At 38.9% G+C, this 16,583-nt stretch overlaps 1 protein-coding gene across 1 annotated transcript; it reads right to left on the reverse strand.

Annotated features, from left to right (window-relative positions):
- Positions 1–374: 374 nt before the first annotated feature.
- On the reverse strand, positions 375–15,312 carry LOC131428348 (VWFA and cache domain-containing protein CG16868). The gene is made up of 4 exons (XM_058592248.1): positions 14,455–15,312; positions 11,517–14,393; positions 1,690–1,975; positions 375–1,627 (listed from the first exon to the last, which is right to left on the reverse strand). Exons 1-4 carry the CDS (start codon positions 14,806–14,808, stop codon positions 768–770), a joined length of 4,377 nt encoding a protein of 1,458 aa, XP_058448231.1. The 5' UTR covers positions 14,809–15,312; the 3' UTR covers positions 375–767.
- Positions 15,313–16,583: the final 1,271 nt, after the last annotated feature.

Genomic DNA, 16,583 nt, shown 5'->3' on the forward strand with positions numbered 1-16,583 from the left:
AATGACGAGAAAACATCTTCTCATTAGGATGATTTTGAATTTGTTAACATTAGGAGTGGCAATAGCCTATAGCTAGTTTCAAATATTTATATTCTAGATGTTTAAATTTAAAGGCCTATAAAGGATTTGAACAATCAGTCAACAGTGATAGGGGAAGGTTAAGGAGATGAGTTTATTGGTAGCACGATAGCAACACAGATATTTTGCCTCATGCTTCTGTAAGTAAAAATGTTTAGCTAGCTTGTCAGTCAGTTATATAGCTATCAAAAGACCAAATCGACGTAAGCTTTTTAAAAAGTCCTAAAACATAATGACAGAATCCAATTGTTTACTTTCTCTTTTAATTATTTCTGCGTTACCGATATATTGTTTAAAAAAAGGAAATTTCGGGAGTTATTCTACATCAGCAGTAGGGAATTACGCGTTAAAATTAATGAGTTGCTAATATAAGAGAAAGCGAACAACGAGAAACTGTCATTTGCTTTTGGTACCTTATGAGATGCTTACGTTGAAATGTTCGTACCGGGAAATCTCTCTTGTTTAATCCCTGCCATGCGGGTTCACGTTCAATATATTTAAGGTACATTAATTGCGGAAACATTGGAGTTTTTTTATGTTTATATCTTACATCTACGCCTAGGAAATATCGGATGATACAAGCTTACCGCGGTACTTCTGTTAAAACATGTTACACCGAGCACAAATGCCACTAGTTATGTTGTTTCCTACAGTTAACACATAATTTACAAGTAACCTAGCACTGTTCGTTAGGAAACGTCCATATTCCGGTGGACGGTAACTGGGACGAGAATGTGATGCCCTGCTCCGTAGATGCCGGTCCGAGAAACGGACGTTGGAGATGGCAGAACCGTTTGTGAAGGGTCAATAAATTTCTGTTGCTGCTGGTCCAATCCATCCGCTGGCACCTGTTGGTACGGTTGAGCTTTGGATGCCACTGGTGGAAAGTTCTGGTGATTGCTGTACGGACTCGAAACGGACGTGTTGATAGAAGCTGAGTCGGACATCGACAGTCGCTTGCCGGTGGAATTAGGAGCCACCGGCTCAGCATTCGACAAGCACAGATGTTCGGATTCTTCGTGATGTGTCATAGTCGAATACCCATGATCGGAAGAGCCGGCATTTGGTCGTCGATAATTGGAAGACATTTGATACGGAGAAGTGACATTCGGAAAGATCACATAGTTGGCATTATTCTGCCCATTCAGCAGTAAATTTTGTTTGGCACTTGTACGGCTTATGTCACAGTCATCGGGTGGATTGTGATCTTCGATGTCAAACCGAGACAATGGCAACCCGTTGCAGGGATCGGCCACTAGATCATCATACAATTGATCAGACGCACCGCTTTGATCGCTATTCTGACGATAGCAGTACATAGCAAAACCAACCACCAGGCAAAGTGCCAGAATCGCTCCTGCTACCGGTCCAATCGCATTGTAGGCTGGTGGTAGAACCGATTCCATTATGTTGTTGCTCATGGCATCTCCGTATGGGGTAGCTGATCCAAACACCCCATTGAAACAAGTCAACTGGGATGTACAGAACGGAGTGGTTAATGTGTTTTCACCATCGATGTCAACCTGGCACCATTCGCACCCAACGAGTCCTGAAATAGTAGAACGATGATTAGACAACAATTGACATTTAACATTCACCCGTAGGTCATACCTAAACATTCACTCTGCGTTGTAAAGTCCTCACAGTTGATATTGATACAGCTTTTGAGGTCTATTTCGCTCTCGTAGTTAAGAGCATTCATCGATATCAATTCCTCTGGCAATGGCGAGCACAGCGGGATAGTGTCCGGAAGTGGCTTGCGACTTCCTCCAGTCTTCAGTGTGTCCATGCGACACGATGATTCACTCGGTTCGTCATAATAGTCTAACGGACACTCGCAAGGACACTCACATTCAGTTTGCTCCATTCGGTTGCAATTTAAGCAAGAATTTCCGACCTGAAAATGTTTCAAAATACGAACCAACCAACTTACTAGGGACAAACTTATGTTCATACTGCCTGTCATCGATATAGGTTATTTTTCAGTTTAAATTTCAGATCTGTGAGACTGTTCGCCTAGCATTTCATGGCATGAGTCTCCATTTATTCAAACGATTAACCGAGAAAGAGACCGAATAAGTCACATCCAATGTCTTTGCCAGGCTAACAATAGATCAGAACAGTTGGATGGCTGAGAATTGTTCGTGGAGACATGGTTACGATAAATATAAGGTCGCATGGGTAATACTGAAATAACAGCAACAGCCATCGTGCAAAGGAACACCAAAAAGTGATTATACGTGTATCCAGTATAGTTCAAATGGCTGAGGGATTTCATGGATTGGAGAATATTTACAAATTCGAGTCTTTAGCCTGCGTTAGACCCAGAGATGCCAGGTCTGTAAATCCTACTTTCAAAAGTCTGCAACAAAAAATGTCTTCAACACGTTATAAAGGACTATTTAAATCATTCCGGTTCGGTCCAGTGCCGGCACAGTTCCGTGCATGGACGGTAATATTCTTTCACTCGTTTCAAAAGTTCTACCCATTCTGAAAGATTGTTTAAGGAAATATTGCATTGTTTGTAATTATTTCCTCTTCTTCTTCACTTCTGGGTGGCATCACCTCACTTGAGATGACACCGATTAATGGCATAGCAACTTAGGCTATATTTCCAGTTAATTTTCGTATATAGTCCAACGGGCTTTCATTTCACTGGACTACAAGTGAAAACCTCGCTGCGTGACAAGGTGGAGTCACCAAAGTACGGATGAAAATCCCTTCTTTCTTGCGAAATACCTAAATTTTCACCGAACTAACATGATACAACGTGTTCACTCGTCGAGGGTTTCATCGAAAATCTGTAATTATTTCCGCAATTGATACTCGATTACTATATTGCGCTATGTGATAATTTGCTAACATCATCGTTTTCTTGGTTCATAAAGTAAAACATACACGCTCGTTCAATGTTACTCTAAAGTGAGTACAATTTCACTCACTTTCGTTAAAAGTGGAACTACTCTATAGTGAGCAAAGCTTGTTTACTCACTTTTGAGTAAATATGGTATTTGTCAAATTCTGAGTAACATTTACTCAGTGCTACAAATGGTAAAATTAGCTCGAGTGAGTAAATATTACTCAATATCAAGCGAATTGAATAAGAGATTCGAATAAGGAATGCTTTGCTGACTTACTTCCAACGAATGAAGGAAGCCGTTACCTGTTCATCGCTCATTGGAAAGGATCCGTCTGCCTTCCTCCGTTCCACCACCGACAGAGGGAAAAGTTCCGCCTCCGACAAAGAGAAAAGTTCAGTGCACGTAAATTTTCACACAACGTTTTCAAAGCTCTGTGAGTAAAACTTGTTGTCAATTTAGAAACTGAGTCGAAGTTACTCATTCTTATAAATCAATATTACTCACTTTTTGACATTTGAACCAAATAAGCAAAAGTGAGTACAAATGACTCACTTGAGAGTAACATTGAATGAGCGTGTAGAAGGCGCTGAGTTGTTTTGAGTTTTGCGCAGTGCTGTCAACTGTTTTTTTCCAAAAATCTGTATTTGGCGGAAAAATCTATCTGTACAAGATCTTTCTCGAAAAATCAAACATCGATTTAGGGTGGAAACTGATTTTGCGACCAAAAAAAAAAAAGGTCGCTCGACCTGGTTTACCCCTATGGAATCCAACACAAAAACTGAAAATCGGTATTTATCTGTATGAAATTTGAAATATCGGTATTTTGAGAGAGCATATCTGTATTCCTGTATCGAGTCCAAAAATCGGTATAAATACCAAGAAATCGGTATAGTTGGCAGCGCTGGTTTTGCGTGTGAAAGCCAATTGTCACATTGTCGCAAACCTGATTACCGGTAGCGACACTGACCAATGAAAAATGGAACCAAGAGGGTCTTCCAAAATTCTTCGGCAGTAGATTTGCAACGATTCTGGAATTAAAAATACCTTACTCTTCGCTATACGAGGCTGGGTGTCAATTTAAAAAATGCAAAACTAATGGTGTTTTCATTTTTAATTTGCACTACACCGGTGCAGTGCTACACTGAGGCATGAATAAACGAACAAAAATGAGCTACACCAAACTTTTGATGAGTGCTACACCAGTGGTATCGGTGCAGAAAAAATGTAGCACTGTTGTAGTGCAATTGTTAAAAACGAACGGTTTCAGTGCAGCTTTCGCTACACCAGTGTAGTACAATTTGAAAACGAAAACGACATAATCGTGTAACCTTTTTCTGTCATAATTTTCAGCGCTTATAACTCAGTCATTTGTTGATGAATTTATATAATTTAACAACCAATCGATTCGGAAACATTTAACTTAAGGTTATGAGGTAACGTCGTTTAAGTATTTCAATTGCATACCATTGAAAAATTTGTTTGGATTGACCTATGCTTTTACGAGCCAATCACAGTGCGTCAATGATGTCATCCTCTCGTCCTATTTGCGAAGTATGAACCATCGAACAAAAGGGAATCTATAAATATATGCCCGAATACATTTCTGTTTTATTTAACCCCTGGCATTGCTCGTAGCCCGGTGAAGCTGTTTGAGTATTGAGTGGATGAAAGCCACATCCATTAGCGGCCCTTACACGAGCATTAAAAATGTCATTTTAAATGATGTAATTTAAATGATGTAATTCAAATTTGTTAGAAATTTCGTCATTAGTGCACCACTACACGTTCATTAAAATGATATTTTTTTTACTAATGACATTTTTAATGACTCGTGTAAGGGCCGCTATTCGTTCGCTGGATAGTCGCTTTTGTATGTGTGCGGTGTGTTCAGTATAGTATAGTGTTATGCTATAAATGTTTTAATTTGTCAACGGGTAGATGCAAACATGGAATTGTTAGATGTAATATCCTTTAGTATTAAAGACAAACTCAAGTGAAGGCATAAGTGAAAATCAATGAAAGTAACAAAATGTGTTGTGCGGACTGTGTCCCATGTTTTCTTCCTTGTATTTTCAGACACTTTCCGAAGATTATCGATGCTTTTTAACGAAGGATAAAAATAATACACTATTACTGAGTTTATTGATTCACGGTTACTGATTCAACATTTTTCGATCAAAATATATAAAATCTTCTTTTTAATCACTGTGTATAAAACTAATCAGCCTGATCGTTCTCTTTCTTGAAAAATCCAAAATTGATCTTTGAAGTAACTTCTAAATCATTATAATTGACTTCCATTTAAGGGATATTTTTCAAAATCTTTACAATGTAAAAATTTTTGGAAGGCATCATAATAGACTAGAATCAATTATTCTGAAAGAATTTTATCGTCAATTTTATCATTCGCAACAAATCTAAGCGCTTAAAGTAGAATAAATTTGTAAAATTGTCACAGTTTAGTGCATCAACCATCATCTTTATTTTTGTATTTATTATGGGAACCTTAGAAATATTTCATTTTTAATGTAATCGTGTTCGGTTGTTTCTTGCATACAATTTTTTTCGTTTATTCAATTGTGCAAATAGATATCAGCAAAAAAAAACTCGGAGTACAAGATTCAAAGTGATTACTAGTACTTTTTTCAATGTAAACATGGAAAATCTTTAGAATTGTGTGAAATTTGGTAAGGCTAGGTTTTTTCAGACCAACCGTTGGAGGAAGGATTTGGTGAATCGCACTGTGATATCTATTACAGTTATTATGAATAATGGAGTGATTGTGCTGTGGGTGGCATTTTAAATGCAGATGATGAAAACGATTGAAACATCCCGGAACAAAACACCGCATTTCACTGTCGATATTCTCGCAAACAGAACCAACTCTAAATATTTTCATAAAAGCAACTCTCGGAACGTCATTTGTTTATGTTTTTTCTTCTTCGCGTCTCTCTGTTATTCCAAAATAAAATGACAACCGCACTAACACATAGAAAAATGTGATCACCAGGGTATTTTACATCGTGAGTTTAACGTTCGAAAAACACAAATTTTCATCTTACGATTGGCACATTGTCGCAAAACTGAAATGTAGAGGCGCTGCTTGTTTAGTGATGATATACTTTCACCAAGAGCTGTCAAATCGGTAGGAAAATTTTCAATTACTCCACCTTTTCAACGATTTCTTATAAAAACGAGCAAATGCATTTGAAAAATCATAGTCGAAGTTGAAGAAAAAGTTTTTACTCTGAGGTGGTAATGTTGATCTTAATTCATTGTGCCAAATCTACCGTTTATTCAGAATGGAGCATTTATTTATTTATTTATTTATTTATTTATTTATTTAGGTATAATCAACAGACACAATATGGTCCTAATGATAATTTCTAGTAATATATAAAAAATTTCCAAGTATCCTACTGCGTGATAGATTGAAGTCAAATCCTGATGAAACGCGGTTGAATGACCTCTGCAAGCCAATAATAGCATTGTTAGCACCGTAGTTAGTTCGTCGTAAAGGAAGTCGAAGAAATGCACTGTTGCGAAGAGCCCGGGGTCGGACGTTGATATTAATTTCGCGGAGCAAAGCAGGGCAGTCAATCCTATCGGTCAAAACATCTGCTATCAGTGAAGCACGTGCCACATCTCGACGAACTTGTAGTGTATCGAGACCGATTAATAACCCGCGACTTTCGTAGCTTGGTAGTTGGTGAGGATTGTTCCACGGTAAGCGCCGTAGGACGAAGCGAATGAATCTGCGTTGTATCGATTCGATTCTATGAGCTCCGTTTATGTAGTGAGGGTTCCAAACGACAGAACAGTACTCCAAGGATGAACGAACAAGCGAGCAAAACAGAGATTTTAAACAGTGCACGTCTGTAAAATGTTTAGCTTCCTCATAACAAATCCTAGGTTGCGAGAAGCTTTAGAAACGATATAGCTGATGTGTTGCTTGAATGTCAGTTGCTCATCGAGAAAGACACCAAGGTCTTTAACACACGTCGTTCTGACTATTGGGGATCCTTCCAGAAAGTAATCAAAATGAAATGGCTCTTTCTTCTTCGAGAATGTGATGGTCGAGCATTTGTCAGGATTCAATTTCATACGGTTTACTTTACACCACTCGGCGAAGCTCAACAACTGTCGTTGAAGAAAACCTGCATCTTCTGGGCTTCGAATGTAATAGTAGATCTTAACGTCATCGGCAAACGATAGACGAGGGCCCTCTAGAGTAAAGTTGACGTCGTTGAAATACAGTAAAAATATTAAAGGCCCGAGATGACTACCCTGCGGAATTCCGGACGAAGCGATAAACTCATTGGAAACGTGATCGCCGATTTTCACTGCTAAACGACGATCTACAAGATATGACTGCAGCCACCGAAGGATGCTAGAGCCGAATCCAAGTCTTTCCAATTTAGCAATTGTTATATTGTGATTTATTATATCAAAGGCAGCAGAGAGATCGGTGTAAATAGCGTCTGTTTGTAAGCCTTTTGACATACCATCAGTCACGTAGCACATGAATGACAATAGGTTGGTGGTTGTGGAGCGCTTGGGCCTAAAACCATGTTGAGTGTCAACAATATATTGCTTGCAGTGGTTGAAAATCGGTGCCAGAAAAACCTTTTCAAACAGTTTAGGAACTGCACTAAGCGATGTGATGCCACGGTAATTGTTCACGTCTTTTTTGTCACCTTTCTTATACACTGGGAACATAAAAGAAGATTTCCATTAGTTGGGAAAAACTTCTTTAGAGAGTGACATCCGAAATAGTCGACAAAGGGGAGCAATTACACCAGTCGAGCAATTTTTCAATATAACTGCCGGTAAACCGTCAGGGCCAGAGGAGGTAGACGACTTCATGCAAGCGATTGCCGTCCGAATCGAATCCTCGTCAATATGAATGAGATTTAAAGAATTATTAGATTCTGGAACGTTGAGCGCGGCGAGTGTAATTTGTTGCGGGCTTAAAGTTTCGTTTGTAAAGGCACGAGAAAATTTTTCCGAAAAAAGCTGGCAGATTTCCCGCTTACACGAACCAGTAAACTCTCCAAACTTCATTATAGAAGGTAACTCAGACTCCTTCCTTTGCTCGTTCACGTGTTTCCAAAAAGACTTCGGATTGGATTTCAATTTCCGTTGTACATTTTTCAAGTAGCTGACATGACAACGCTTGGCAGTTTTCTTATATAATTGATTGATCTGGACATATTGATTACGCAGTGTGTATCCGCCATGTTTTGAATACCGTTTTAGGACGGCTCTTTTAGTCGTTTTCAGTTGTCTCACTACGGTGGTCTGCCATGGTGGATGCAGGGACAGCCGTTTGGATCGTTTTGGTACAAAGAAGTCAATCGCGTAGCTCATGACGTTAGAGAACGTTTGTACAGCAGCGTTGACATCATCATTGTCGAGAATTTCCTCCCAGTCAATATGTATTAGAAAGTCGGTCATTTTAGTGTAGTCAGCTTTATTAAAATTATAGCTGATGATGTCGGTCGTGTTGTAGCCATCTGGTGGAAGATTAGAGTTGAGCACAATATGAAGTGGCTGGTGCATTAAACTTGGTTTGATACCATGTTTCAAATGCCCGGAAATAACAAATAAAATATTTAAAATAAATGGTATTTCAAGAGTACAAATAGATATCAGCAATAAAAGTACACTCTGAGTGGAAGAAAATCGATTAAACATGGAAAATCTTCAGAAATGTGTGAAATTGGGTAAGGTTAGGTTTTTTCGGATCAACATTTTTTTAAACAGAAACCAGTGTAATGTTGATTTCTCGAGTATTAGAATGTATAGCGATTGAGTACTATTTATATCGGATACTTTATTTTTTATTTCCAGGCATTTGAAAAATGGTATCAATTGCACGAGAGTCTGCTTAGATTGATCTTGATTAGGAACCAACACCTAACATTGTTTGTTTTATAGCCAACGAAATCATACCCAAATTATCCCAAATGTATGCAATTATATCTTTGTACTTACTTGCGATACGATTTTGATATTTCTCGGTTAATTTTTCAAAAGGGCGTATAAGCAAGTGACAGTTTCTCTTTGTTTACTTTCTCTTCTATTAATTACCAAGCGGTTTCCACGTTTATCACTCAACTCTTTGCATGAAATGATACCCGAAAATTCCGACTTTCAAACAGAATAGTGATATCTAAGAAAATCTTTTTGATCACATCACAATAATCGAAAGAGAGAGTGATTAAAGAGAAACTGTCACTTGATTATACGCCCTTTTGAAAAATTACCCGAGATTTCAGCTTCTCTTCGTCAAGCTTGTATTCAAGTTTTTTTTATGCAAGCAGTTATTTTTACAGCGTTAAGTTTCTCTACTATTCTGCGATCGGTTCCCACTTAGAAAAAAACGTTCAACGGTGGTCCTTCATTGGTCCAATACGTTGTATCATTGGTCCAATGAAAGTCCAATCAATCGTTCAACGGGAGGCCAACACGGGTCCTTCGTTTGCCGATTTTGAAACAGACCGTTGAACCGAATGCTATTTTTTTCGTTCAACAAACCCGGCAGACAGAGGTCCATTGTTGAGCCATTTTTAACATGAGGAGTTGGAGCCCCGTTGGACTAGTTTTACTGCAGAATTTCTGAAGTTTTCTCCACTCATTTGTTTAAACTAACAATACATACCTGCACAATACTTCTACTTCACGTAGAATAACAACAAATTTTCTTTCTATGTAAAGGTAGACCTTAATTTTCACACTATTTTTGCAAGAGAAAAAACAACAACAAACCGTTCCAGCAAATTGAACGAATATTTCGTGCAATATATCGTTCAACAAGCGATCAAAAATCAACAAAATTGAACGGCCTGCTGAGAGGGTTGAATCGAGAGGACTTGGCATCACTGGGAGTGCGATGCGGTGTCCTGGTGCTGCTCTCAAAAAAGTATAATTTCAATGTGTTTTTTGATACGTGATTCAAATAGTTTTTTTGTGTGGTAATGCAGGTGTGGCAAGTGTATGTTTAGTAGTTAGAGTGATATTTATTGAATAATATTGATCCGCGAAACTAAAGATGCTCAAGCGGCGGAAACTGAGAATTTACTGCTCCAAAATTCAACGATACCAACCTATTAACCGATCGAGGCACCGTCTACATGTCATTGTCGGTGTTGTCGGATTTCTATGTAATGTGTGAAAGTTTACGAGTCGATCGTGTCATTCAGACTGAAGGCAGACCCTGTCAGCTTGGAGCGAAATCAATCTTCAGTTCAGCAACGCCATCGCACGGTGTCACATTCAACATATCATGTCAATTGTATGGGTGCGCAGTGCTGCTATTTTGGCGCGCACGAATTTGACATTTCTCTCCCCTACATCTGTGTGCGAGATCCGATGCGAACTCACCTGAGGGCGCCATGCTCACAAAAAATGTTGTTGCCAATGATTTGTTCGGGAAATGTGAGAGCTGGATATCTTGTTAATATGATGTCTTTGCTGAAGGTCTAGGGTTGGTTTGCAGAGGACCCATTCGCGAGTGTTTTTATTTTATTTCCTTCAGTGGTCGTGTTTCATCTCGCGTTGCGGACAGCAGAGCGAGCAGGACCAAAGGGATTTTGGTGGGATCGTTCCTTGGAGATATTTTAAATTTTTTCCTATTATATTTATCCTGAGTATAGAAAATCAGGTTTTGTTGAGATCATATTGTTTACCAAAACATATCCTGATCTGGTTCCCTCCCTACTAACAAATCTCCTATCCCGTGATGCTCGTGGAGATACGATGGAGGGGTACCCGCGGTCTCTAGAAACAACGAGTATCGGATTAACATTCCTTCCTTTCCCTCAGTAGCACAGCCTTTGGTCGTAGCCAGCGTCGTTATTGATCATTTAACATAAAATTAGGAGTGAGTGCGTATGTACAGTGAAAATGATTTACTTCTCCCAAGCTTCATTTTCTTGTATGACACAAGATCAGAGCATACCAATTGAAGCTTCCAGCACTTTTTGTCTGGCTGTCTAGCATCAACCTACCTCTAGCATGCTACGCGTAGGACTGAAACGTTAGCTATAATTTTGCTTCTATTTATAGATTCGCGTGCTTCCAGCAGCTTCGCTTTTGCATCGATTGACCAATCAGTGCGATGCTTTCCCTTTGACATATCGCTCACTCAGATTTTTAGCAGACAAAATAGGACACTGTTAGCTATTAATCAAAATTTCAATAATTTATAATTGAAAATACGTGGTTTTATACATTCAAATCGAAACTTAGAAATATTTCCAATCAAATGATAAAATAATATTAATAATTGATACAAAATAGACTGAGCTGTAAGTGTTTAAAACCTGACCACATTTCTATGTGTATTTTTCCTCGAGTTTCTGATTTGTACCTTTATATAGAAAATAAAGATGTGTTCCACATCAAAAGGATTTAAGAAGACTAGGTTTTAGAATGACAAGAGAAAGGCATTGTCAAACTAGTAGGTGGATTAGGAAGAGATTTTTTAAATCTCGATTTAAAAACGAACGCTCTTAGATCTGCGTTGAAGTTCTATGTGAGTTTATAGTTTTAGTGCATGCCTCAAAGACTTACCGTACTGCACGGACAGAACGCCCCACCATCGTTGGTGGAGTTCACCATTCCGATGAACACGTTTGTACCCGGAATCAGCATTATCTGGTACTTGGTTTTCTCACCGTACATCAGATTAGTGATGACATCCGTGAGCGACATGTTGAACTGATACAATCGTTGAATCGTCCGGTTGACATAGTTGTAGCACATCTTTTTCGTCACCAACTGTTTGTGATTTAGGATATCGTTGGCGACCTGTGACTCTTTGTGTGTGATATGTTCCAGCGTTCTTCGGTTGTTGTTGATGGCCGGTTCGATTAGCTTGGGATGAGCAATCAGATAGCCACGGTCATCCATCAGGAAACACTTAATATTCTCCGCATTGCAAATACTAGACGACTCCGTTAGCAGTTTGTAGAAAAATCCTTGATTGAAATCCAAGGACACAACTACGATCGGTTTGTCGTTTTCGGTGTTGTGTAATGCATCGGCAATTCCTTCGAAAATTGTATACGAAACGCTTACGATATAGCCGGCTCCACCCGCATCGAGATACGGTTTGGTAACGACAACCTTCCCCGGATACTCCATGGCCTTTACGAACCAAGGACGTTTGGAAGGTTCAATGTCGGTGTCCAGCAGACCACCGGGATACACCTGCAGAACACCGTTGGCAGTTGCCGCGTAGCGACGGATAATATATTTGCTAAGTTTACTTTCACTGTGCTTACGCCGATAGTTTGATATAACTTTCAGCAATGCAAGCACATCGCTGCGGACATCTTCCAGTAGGCCAGGGTTAGCGAATAGTGAATCGGTATCCTTCAGGTAAGTCATGATGTTCTGAATCGTCTGCAATGTGTCAACTTCGTTAGCACCGTCGCGATTATTGCGGATATGAGTGTATGGCGATTGAAATGAAGATGAACTAAGATACAGCGTGGAATCGTCGGCCAAAGCAAGTTGTTTCATCAGTCGACAAACTCGTGGCGAATCCGAATTGGTAGCTCCAGGATCGCTTGGTGGTGAGTTCAAACCCGCATTCGTGATAGTGGGTCGTTGCCGATGTGGCGGGTAGATATCGATTCGATGATAAATTAAATCTTGCAGCAAATTCTGGTTGGTGATGCCATTGCTACTGATGAAACTGTAGTCCATGCTCGATCGAGAATGGTAATATTGGAGCTGTTGTTGTATTTGACTGTTTCTAGAATTGGCTCCGTTGAACAGAATGCTTGGATTACGGTCATGTAAAACACGTACTATACAAACGATGTAGAAACGAGCTCGTTTCCATAAATAAATTTTGCCTTTTTCAGTTGGACGTGTCGCAGCGATTGATAGGTTTCCCTTTTCTTCCGTAAGCATTTTTCTAACATCCTTCTCAGTAAGGCCATGTTCCAATCGCGTTATGTTTGTGATGAAAAAACTTTCCCGTGCCGCCAGCGGCCTGGGAAACGAAGGATGCATAATGGTATTTCCACGTAAATCTACTAGAAACGCGTAACTGCCGTCATCCCGTTTGTAATATGAGACATCTTCTGCCAAGTCACTCAAGAAAAGATCGATTCCCATGAGACCATGCGTTCCGACTGGTACCGACATTGTAACCACTGTATCATGCGTTTGCCCTTCGTGATACGGCAAGTGCACCCTAATTCGATCCTCCGTTAGTGTCAAATCTTTTAGAAAAGGCTCCACCAAAGCCATCACAAATCGTTGAGCGTCGAAACTATGCTTGGATATCATAACCATTTTGCCGGGGCGTGTTTTAAGAAAATGCCCACTAAGATTATATTTTATAAAGTTCTGTGTCGTTACATCTGTGATGAACTGCTTCTCGTAGGTAATCTCTCTTTCATCCAACAGAATTAGACAGGTGTTGATTATCACAGGAACCGGAAGTCTGGACTGGCCTTCGGCTATCGTTTGAATGACTGCTCGGGCAGCTGCCGTGATCGGCGAAAGTTGAGCTCTTCCCAGGTATAGGAAAACTACCGGAAGTTCAGTAGTAATCCCCCGATAGATTTCCGAGATCGATTTGAATGCGTAGCGAAATGCTTTGACGTGCACCGCCGCTGATGCCGTTTTGTTAAGTGAATCTACGAATTCCAACAATCGTTCTCTGTTGTCCATCGTGACATTCACGAAAGGTCCACTGGTACATTCTAGAAAGCTTTCCGTTGTCGTAAGATTTTGATTTATTGCTACAATAGCAATTCTATCGTTTTCGTTCAGCAGATATATCGTAAATTTCACTACGGCTTTTGCCACTTCTAGCTGATCGAAACTCACTGAATTTCCAGTATCGATCAGAATCATAAAGTGTTTGTTCCTCACGGAGGATAAGTACAGAGATTTCAGGCGCCCATCTCTCGGATAGTAATGACATTTGAACGCACTAGCCTGATCAAAAACCGATAAGTAGAAAAGCTGTTTCAGATTATAGAAATTGCTGTTCAAATTTGAAATCTGATCTTGAAATCGTTTCTGCAAGTTTTGATTGTTATCATCCACCGATTGATCGCTAATACGAATCCGTGGGCGATCTTCTGGACTGGTTGGAAAAGCAGAAAAATCCAAGAATCCCGATTCTCCGGTAAACTGTCTTAACGTTGTTGAAGAATTCAGAAGCTTAGTATTCTGAATAAAGTTCTGCAGATCAAATTGCGGTTCATCGTCCCACGGATTCATCAGTTCAGTATACGGGCAAGGACTGATGAGGGTATTGTACTTGGCACTTTGACGGTTTATAGAATCATTGATGTATATTCGTAGTCGATCGATTGCGGCTGCAGACCGTTCAAACTTGGCTGTTAATTTTTTGGCAATGTTTTCCAACTCATCAACGTCGTTGCGGATAATCGAGGTAAATTCCATTGTGTCGTACAATTCCTGAAAAGTGTATGGATTTTTGTAAAAACATTTTTAACATTTTAAAGTTCAAATGTTTCACCTGCACAACCGGAACATCCAACTCCTGGTTTCGTATCCGCTTAAGTTTAACTTCCAGGAGCTTGGTTAGTTCATGCACACTGTAATCCTTTTCATTGCCCAAAAATTGCAATGCTATTTGAGGCGGTATCGAAAACACTGACCCGGGCACGCTTGATGTCGATAACGACGAAGGCACTTTGCTACTGCTATTTTCATAACTTATCGCACTACCACTTACATTACTTATCAAAGGAACTATGTTATTTACAAAGATATGATTAGATGCAAAAGCTTGCCGACAGCTACTAATAAAAAATGCTGCTGCTATCGCCAGTAGCCCACTATAATACTGCTCTCGTCGATTGGAAATCATTGTCAACGATTTGATGTGATATATCTTACTACCTATGTTTAAGAACAATTTGTGTTTTATCCGACCATAATTTCCTGTTTATACGAAACAATTTCACGTTTCTTCTTATTACAGGATCCTTGTATTAATTTCAATCGGGACTTTTGACGGAACTCTTTGTGTGGCTTTCCCTGCTTCCGCTATTCACATCTACCACGGTTTCAGCTGCTGACACTTTCCATTCGCGTTGATTTGTGTATATTGGAATTCCTCTTCTTCTTGTATTTGAAACATCACCCAATTTTCTACACTGACGATGGACATGAATGTCTGTAGCGAACTGGAAAAATGCTTCTTCACCATCCTCATCGTTCACTGGATAGTGAACTTGAACTTTTTTTGTTGGTTCTGATCACTTCGAGTAGAAGAACTATATTTTTGGCACTAAATTCCGTCGAAAACTTCACTTAATTTGATAAAAATATTGGCAAGTTGACGGGACATTTGTTGCTCGTTTTCATTCTCTTCAGATTTTTTTCATTCACTTTGAATTACATTCATGCACGTTCATCAAAAGGTACGCAGCATTAAAATATATTTTTACTCATCGATTTGGCCGATGACGACCCTGTTAGAAAACGGGCTCTCTATACGATTTGTTAAGCGCTGGGCAAATAATAAATCACTACTCATCAGTATTCTGGGACTAAAACTTGTTTGGCAAACATTTCAAGAATCTATAATGGATAATAATGATTTTAGGTTTAATTCCATGTCATTTGCAGTTAAAGATTTTAAGTTGGGTATCTTGTTTAATATATTCTCAAAATACAATGACATCAACTTTAAACAACGATTTACTTTTAGCTGCGTATTTTACTTATGAAAAACCTGTTTTAATTCACTTAGTAGTGTAATGATGCTTTTCTCATATTATTCATTACATCCGATATAGTACAGCAGAAATTCTCCGAAATGCAACAACTTAAAAATATTTTGAAAAGAGTGAAGATTTCTGTTGCATATTTGAATTTAAGTTAGTGAAAATCTATTCAATCAAATGTGACAAAGTGAAGAGAGCTCCATTTTATCCGAATAGTGACATTCGGTTCATTCAACCATTCTCTATGATGATTTGAATTTTGAAAAAAAATGTACTGGTAGTCGGACTTGGATAAAATTCAGCAGATCATTTATGGGTCTATCAATGATTTGTTTGATTATAGACTCTCATGCAAGCTAGAGAATTAAACTAGGCAATATAAAGAGGTATCTTATTAAAAAAGTATTCCTGAAATTGACATTTTTATGCTAAGCATCCTACCTCCGGAACCAGGGGTTTGATCCGAACAAAAATTGGGAATGAATCTAGAATACTTTTCCATCAGCAATTTAGGTTGCCTTTTCGTTATCATAAGGTTGGGAAAATCTACCGATAGCTATCTGAATCAATGCAGAAATTGTATGTTGTAATCTTATAATATCTATGTTATTGCTATATCAATTCACAGTAACGATTTACATATACGCTTACGTATTTATAATGGTTTCGCAATGGAAAATAAACCTTTTTTCAACTAGTAGCAAAAAGCACAGCTGTGATTAAAGTTATGTTAGAATCAAGTAACGATAACTTACAAATGATAGTTAGTTCAATGTTTTTGTTATAAAGAAACACTGCTGTCACCTTGTTTTAACCAGTATAACATGAAAACATGTTCGTGCTCTTGTTGCAACATAGTGAGACTAAGTGGTATCAGAACTAGTTACGAGTTGCTACAATTGAAGTCAAATAA

This window comes from Malaya genurostris, chromosome 2 (assembly GCF_030247185.1).
Source record: "Malaya genurostris strain Urasoe2022 chromosome 2, Malgen_1.1, whole genome shotgun sequence".
Classification (NCBI taxonomy): domain Eukaryota; kingdom Metazoa; phylum Arthropoda; class Insecta; order Diptera; family Culicidae; genus Malaya; species Malaya genurostris.